At 39.4% G+C, this 7561-nt stretch overlaps 2 protein-coding genes across 2 annotated transcripts; both read right to left on the bottom strand.

Moving 5' to 3' along the window:
• Nucleotides 1-79: 79 nt before the first annotated feature.
• LOC310927324 (uncharacterized protein) lies at nt 80-838 on the bottom strand (the record flags this gene model as incomplete). Its single annotated transcript, XM_083889618.1, has 1 exon — nt 80-838. One exon carries the CDS (start codon nt 836-838, stop codon nt 80-82), a length of 759 nt encoding a protein of 252 aa, XP_083745744.1.
• A 1281-nt stretch (nt 839-2119) lies between these two features.
• yipf1 (Yip1 domain family, member 1) lies at nt 2120-6034 on the bottom strand. The gene is made up of 10 exons (XM_083889288.1): nt 5953-6034; nt 5620-5668; nt 5369-5523; nt 4529-4609; nt 4354-4441; nt 4152-4268; nt 3885-4051; nt 3607-3789; nt 2975-3075; nt 2120-2673 (listed from the first exon to the last, which is right to left on the bottom strand). Exons 2-9 carry the CDS (start codon nt 5651-5653, stop codon nt 2995-2997), a joined length of 906 nt encoding a protein of 301 aa, XP_083745414.1. The 5' UTR covers nt 5654-5668; nt 5953-6034; the 3' UTR covers nt 2120-2673; nt 2975-2994.
• Between the last annotated feature and the right edge of the window lie 1527 nt (nt 6035-7561).

Raw genomic sequence — 7561 nt, 5'->3', positions numbered from 1 at the left:
TAACTTTCTCTCCATTCATTTTCATGAAATGATGAACTTTACCAAAAGACAATGTTAGTAGTGTAAATATAGAGTCAAATCAGTTCTGAATTCCATTAGGTTCATCACGCATTAAAGATTTCTTTTCAGGATGGTAGCCATTGCCATAAGTTGGAAAAGTGTGCTTTTCTATAAGTGTCCTTGTGTCACTGTCTCGAGAGAAGGGCTTGTTCTCAAAGGCATTGACTGGCAGCTTCTGTGATGAACTCATGGACATCTCAGTTTGCACTGCTTGATGGACACATGCTTTCTGTCCTGGCTTCTGAGGAATTGCAGGCAGGGCGAGCTGTTCCCTCTGGGACTTCTTGTCTTCCCACAACTTTAGCAAACGGCGCTGATTATTGGTCATGTCCTTCAGGTTTTGCTGCAATGACTGAACTTGGTCCTCTAAAAGAGTTTTCGAGGTGACCGTGTTTGCCAGCTCTGATGTCAAATCGTCAATGGTCAAGCTCAGTTTCCCAGCCTTCTCCACCAACGAACTGCACTCGCGCTCCTTCTCTTGTAAGTCATTGATGATGTCCTTGGTGGTCTTCCCAATGAACTTGGGACTGCATTCAAGTCCAATCTCAGTGCGAAGTGCCTTCACCTGTTTCCTCAGCTCTTTGTTGTCCATGGTCAAGGATTTCAGTTTTTGTTTCAGAGCTTCAGTTGAACGCAACCTCGACTCATACTGTCGGAATTTCTCTCGGAGAATGCTTTCTCTGTGCAGGGCATCATCTCGTTCCTTTCTGCATTTCTCCAGAAGTTTTAAAGTCTCAAATTTGGACACTTTTTCAACTTTTCCATTCACGGAAGCCATCCTGTTAAAAGGGTTTGCAAATCACAATATGAAAAAGAAAAAAGATTAAAAAGGCATTCTTTTAAATAATATATTTCGGCATTGCTTAGACCGGGCTAATAAATCCACAAGCACAAGCAGCAGTCTGCATGCCTGAGACTGAGGCATGTGGCGTTCCTCTGAGAAGGTTATCTGGTTGACAGTCAGCTCCTGTGTAACTCAAAGCTCGGGCTAGAATGACCATTAATTAGGGCACCGCCATCCTGACACCGTTTCAAGTGACACAGTTTCTCTTTATATTGTTAATTACTCTAAAAACTTTGGAAAATATTAAGCACAGTCTGCAGCTTGGTCCACTTCATGTGAGGTGTTGAGCACACAGAGTGAGCCTTTGGAGACAGGCTTTGCATACATCAATAACATATTCCACTGTGGGTAATCTGCACATACAAACACTTGGCCGCATGACCGTTAAGACAGATGAGTTAGAAGACATCAGAAGAAAATGTTACCACTATACTTTAAAATCCATACGTGCAATTGATAGCTATTAGAATTTCTCCCTTAAATATTTAAAATGGGCAAGTGTTGAAATGTAGTGGCAGCCTTTAACACCATTAGAAGCTCAGCAGGAGAGTCAAGTTGCCTTTGCACATGTGTGTGTGTGTGTGTGTGTGCGTGTGTGTGTAAAACCTCTATATATCTATATTTGCATGAGCCAAATGTTTCATTATTTATTTGAACTAAAAGACTGTTATATTGTGTACTCCAGGTGTCAAAACAAAATTGATGTAAAAATCGTGATTCTTGTCCTTAAAGACTCTAAATCAATTCCAAACCCCCATTCACACATTTGTGTCAGGCTAAAAACCCAGACAATTCATAAAAGTTCAAGGTTGCATTACTGCACATGTTAACAAGACCATCTATCCACCATGCATCCTTTGAGCAAAGCCTCACAGACACAACAAGAACATGCAAACTCTACATAATTTCGGTGAACTTCTTGCTGTGTGGCACTATTGCTAAGCCCCAGGGGATAAGTGGAATAAAACCTGCCTCTGTGTTGTTCTCTGTGACCTGTTCTTAGGCCCATCTAGAAATCCAGTCCAGCTGCAGCCTCATATTGAGACGAGCAGCATGACAATGACGTGAATGAGCGTATTTTCATAATGTTTAACACAGATAAAGGCCAGTTTGCGCACATTCTGTTCCATATTGTTTAATTACACTCTAGGTAAACTATAAATAAACATTTGATACATCACAAATAAACCCATTCATGGCAAGTGTGACCAGCATTCTTTTATAGTTTCCAATGAAAGTTTAATTCCATACAATAGATCATATCCTGTCACAATAATAAAAAACATATATCATTACACATGTCGAAAATGACTTGGGTCTTTGGTATTAGTTAAGGGCACACATGGTTTTGTCAGTAACCAAAAAAAAAACCTCTGAAATCTGAAAATCTTACACCTATAATGTTCATACAAAAGATCCTGTACAGACACATACTGTTCCCAAAGTAGAAAGTGCATTGCTAAGATACCATTGACATTACTGCACATACTAGTTTATCAAAATATTTCATCCTTAAAACTTCAAAACACTAAAAGAGATCATGTGTGAAGTGTAACTCGATACACCATTAATCTTCAAGGAAATGTAAAACCCATCCCATTAGAAAGAATATACGTGGTAGTAGTGTTCATTTTCAGAGGTCACGCAGTTGAACCAGGTACACACACACACACACACACACTGGGTTTTTAGGTGTTGAGCCAGAATGTCCTAGTGTAGGTGAAATCCAGACGAGCAGTGACTTCATCACTCCAGCAACCCGACTCCCTCTAACAGGAGAGGCAACAGGAGAAGCAGAAATTTAAAAAAACAATAACACTTGCTTTGGGAAGGAGAAATTGTGTAGTGGATGTCCGGTGTCGGGTGTTCTGTTTTAGCAGGTCAGAATAACACATGCTCAACCAAAAACCATTAGAATGTAGGCCAACTATTATTATTATTACAATTCTTCTCCATACAGTTGGGATTAAATAAGAACAGAGCAGCCAAATATAACTAATATGTATGAGGTCATTAGTGAATTTGTACAATAGGCTCATGACTTACTAATATTCTGACTTTATTGTTTACCTTAACACAACCAAAGGCTTTCATGTCGAATGGGTTGTCGTCACTGCTGCAACAAGGCTGTCAACAGGTTGAACTGGCTCTGGTTTGCTGAAGAAATAGGCCTGGAAAAAAAAGGCATGCCAAGAAGAGGCCATTACATCTTGGATAGAAAGTTCTTCTGTCTGAGAGTAAGTTTGAGGTAAGAATAGAGTAATCCTGGTGCCCATTCATCATCAGCCTTCAGACAGGGCTTCCTGATGAATGTGACCAGACATACGATATCACTTATCACATCATGTATTCACATGAAGGAGGCCACTAAAAGCCCATTGTCACAGCAGTTATCAAATGCAGTCACAGTTTCCGACTGTGGCGTGCGAGTTCACCCGACACTATCGGGTGCAGTCACTTCCCAGAACGCACTGGGAGAGACACGCAGAATTGCCCATGTGTATAGTGATGACTGTGACTGACACGATAGACTTCAGCTTAGACACGGTACTCAGATCACTGTTGTTATCTACACCAAGATAGACGGGCAGGAGTTGAATAAAGTGAATTAGTAGGACAATCAATGTTGTATCTAATTTCTTCAAAACAGATTCATTTTCAACCTCTTGTAATGAATAATACAGGGGGAACGTTGCCTGTACCTTACAACCAACAGCGAGCAGGATGTTCATCATCACGACAGCAGACATAATTGCGACAATAAATTTGGGGTGGTCCTCCCTTACTGCAGGCCACAGCGTCATCACCAGCACTGAGCCAGAGAGGCACAAAGCTACCACGATGGAGCACCACCTCAGCCATTCAAATGGGAGGATCCATAGCACCTTATTTAAGACACAAATGGGCTTCTTTGTTAGTCATGTGGTCGGTTACTGTGTGCCATTCATAGATTGTTACAAAACAAAACATTTGGTCTTACCACTGCAGGTATGTAAATGGAAAGTGAGTAACCGTACACACAGAATATCTCCATGAAGGAGTAAGAAACCAAGTTCATGATCTTGTTGTTTCTCCATAGCAGAAAACCCCAGAGGGCAAGAGGCGCCAACCAAGCATAGCTGAAAATCGCTGTTGCAGCAATGGTCACTGTAAAACACAATGTTCCAAATGAAGGTTTTTATGAGAAATAATTGACAATTGTGTCTTCTCTTTTTAAAGAAACTGAGCCATGAATAACAGTGCTTACCTTTACGAAACTCCGGGGTATACCTGTAGTTTGGTTTGCCCAAGTGCACCAGAAAGTTGGATATATTTCCACTGATGGCAATGGCAAACACAAGAGTGGTGCAAATCCAGATGGGTCCTGGAAGCACATATCAATATTAGAACTTCTGCTGGTGAAGCCATAATATATTTAACCGCAGTTTAGGGCATGAAAAAGTGCTCACCATAAAGATCGGGGTTTCTACGAAGGTAGAGCTGAATGAAGTTCTTTCCAGGCCATGGCAGCATTGATCCAATAATTCTCTCCTTCACCTGAAAAACAAAAGGTTAACAAGTTGCATTAGTTCAGTTCAAGTCTCAAATGGTCACACTGAGGGAAAGTATTAAAGGTTTTATTACATGACGGGTTTCAATGTCAAAAAATCGTTGGTAGTACTCAAAGGTCCAGAAAGGGACACTTTTCTGTTGCCCAGAGAGGAGCTGCAGTGGAAAGAAACATGAAATATTACACATAGATATTCATGATTTTAAACTTGAAGGTCCAGTGTGTAACAAAGGGAAGGTTGTGTGGATGAATAAATGTGGTTTGTTATGTTATTATACAGTTCTAGCACTACTCAGCTCTACTCAGTGTGGCATCATTACTTCACAGTACCTCTGTGCAAACTGCTGTGATGTCGTCTTATATGCAACACAAACAAAGCAGGTATTTTTGGTGTGCTTAATCATTAGAATTGGTTCATTGAAAAGATTTGTTCACCGAATCGTTCAGTACTTCCTGAATGAGCGGAGCACAGACTCCATCTGACACAGTCAGCGGACAACTGGACTGTTGTGATTCCACTCACAGTCACCGGCTTCAGACAGCGCTGTCGCCAAATACACCAGACTCCTCCGTTAAATATTGAGGTTTTAGACATTTGCTTGCTAGATCTTGGAGATTAATGCACGACTCAGGATTTTTAAGTGTTTTTGATCTGATCTACAGTTCAGCATTGTCCAGTTCAATTCTTGTATCAGATGTATGCCAACACTCTCCGCCAATCAGAGGCCGGCAGTATGTCCAAGTCACATTTTCATATCGGCTCAGCTTGCTTGGAACCTCGTCAGAGGAGGTACTATACTTTATGGAAAAGCAAAAAAAAAAAAGCCAGTAGAGTTGAAGTTGTTGAGGGCTTGAACTGTACTATGGTGCAGTGCCATCACATATGACAAATGATTAAAGCGTCCAATCCTGACCTCTGTCTTGTCATCATTGTCAAATTCATCATCCTCATCAGCAGGATTTAAACCAGCAGCATTTCTTTGTTTCTCAGGTTTAACAGGTTCAACCTCAATGCTGATGGTTGTTGCATCTCTGTTGTCTTCTAACAGGCTGCCAGCCTCATCAAATTCTGCATTCATGACATGAGAAAACATTTCAAATCACATGGTTTGGAGAGAGAGAGTGACATAAGTGATGTGACTTTATTCAAAGTGAAAAAACTCACCCTGAAACTGAAATGGATCATTTGCTGACGCCATTTTCACGGATTCACTCTGAAACAGATGCTGATGTCACATGAAGTACAATAATGAGGAGGTAAGAAACAGAATTACATATTCATCCATCGTTAACACTGATAAACTCGCTCTAAAAACAAATGAAAACATGCGCGTTTAAAGTTAGTTTAACTCGTTATCTCGTGTGTCTCGAGAGCTCAACAGTTACCCCGTTACGTCAGCTCTGAAATGCTAAACTAAAGTCGCATAGATAACTGTGGTTTTCAACAAAGTCAAAATGACATTTTCGTTCGTTATTTTTAATCAAAGCATGTGCTCACCAAATGATCTTTCAAATGTCAAACAATCATTTCACTTCTCTAAGCTAATGTTTGCTAGCGATGCCTGCGGCTCAGGATGTTGTATATCCTGTAAACAAGGCTTCTTCCTGTTACCAAATATTTTCAAAATAACATTTTACCTTTTAAAAAGTAAATGTACAATCCACAATGGTGTGTCATACTGCTTACCGTGTTGTATGAGTGTGTCTATATGAAAACAAAACGAAAAATTGCGACCTTTGATATCGTGAATCCCTGACGCAAACGTCTCTCTCTTCGTAGTAGACTTTTATTTTGACGTTAAGAGGGCAGACTTCAGCAAACTTTAATTCTAACAGGAAGTCGAAATCTATGCAAAAATAAAAAAAAATACACAAGTATCAGATGAAATTAAATCACTCTGAACATGGTTTTGTATTAAATCAGTATGAACAGGTTAAAAAGAAATAATCGTTTCATTTTCTGAAATGTCAGATAATGACTTTTTATTACTGAACAATGTAGAGTTAAAAACCATCAACATTAGTTCATGAACTTAATGTTTTGTTTTTGGGTGATGTATACAGATATACAGACACCATTTACTTAAGGTTGTGAAGCAAAAAATCAGCCACTTGAGTAACAGGTTTTAAATGAGTCAACAAGACAGATCATCTCATCGCTCCTGTCTTTTAAACACAGCTCTTTGACGGATTGTGCAATTGTCTTGTGCTGTTTTTAGCCCATGGGTGTGTGCAATACTTTTTATAAGCAAAGTGGACAATGTGCACATTTGAATTATATCATGTAGTCATATGACAAAGGAATCCACAGATCTAGTGAACCAGTGACTTTTGGAGAACCATCACCTCAATAAATTATACACATTTTACATGTAATTTACATATAATCATTTCTTGCTTGTTTTTTGTGTGGCGCATGTAACCATTATGCATATATACCTGAAATTCAGATTTGTTTTGACTGGCTCCTCTCCCAAATACCTAACATTTAACACTTACAATAAACGATTGAAACAGTTTGAGGATAAGCAAAGTCATACTTGATCTGAATACCCCTAAATAATCTAATTACACCAACATTGAGGAGCTATGTTTTATTTGATTGTTGCTGATAATGATCTATGGCAGGCATGTCCAAAGTCCGGCCCGGGGGCCAATCACAGCCCTCGGTCAGATTTTGTACAGCCCGCAGCTTCAGTTCTATACTGTATTATTTATGGCCCAGGAGGGACTGGGGCAGAAAATCGGCCTCAATGGCATGTCATTTCCTGTTACCTTATTATGTTATTATATCTGACTCCAGATGTAAAAGAAATGCAGAATTGTTTCATTTGTTCGCTCAAGGACAATAAAATTATTATAAAACATAACCTTTGTGTGTAAATTTGGCTGTTAAAAAGACTATTGGCCCCCAGAAATCTTTACATTATCAAATTTGGCCCTTGTTAGAACAAGTTTGGACACCCCTGATCTATGGTTTCATTACAATTTCAGGTAGTAACTGAAAAATAAGCACTTTTCTAGCTGTGGTTTCTACTCATAATTACTTCTGCTTTAAACAAATGTTTTGTTTGCTTTTAAACCAACAATGATCCAAATACAGTAAC

The sequence above is a fragment of the Microchirus variegatus genome (assembly GCF_963457635.1).
Source record: "Microchirus variegatus genome assembly, chromosome: 5".
In the NCBI taxonomy this organism is placed as follows: Eukaryota; Metazoa; Chordata; class Actinopteri; order Pleuronectiformes; family Soleidae; genus Microchirus; species Microchirus variegatus.
The sequence above is the reverse complement of the archived record's forward strand: the minus strand, read 5'-3'. Positions and strand labels throughout refer to the sequence as shown.

Bases quoted from the DNA above. Each gene is read 5' to 3' on its own strand.
- yipf1 (XM_083889288.1), bottom strand. From the start codon at position 5,653: ATGGCGTCAGCAAATGATCCATTTCAGTTTCAGG. The intron at 5,524-5,619 runs GTGAGTTTTTTC...TCATGAATGCAG, and splicing joins TGATCCATTTCAGTTTCAGG to AATTTGATGAGGCTGGCAGC. The intron at 4,052-4,151 runs GTAAGCACTGTT...TGTGTTTTACAG, and splicing joins TACCCCGGAGTTTCGTAAAG to TGACCATTGCTGCAACAGCG.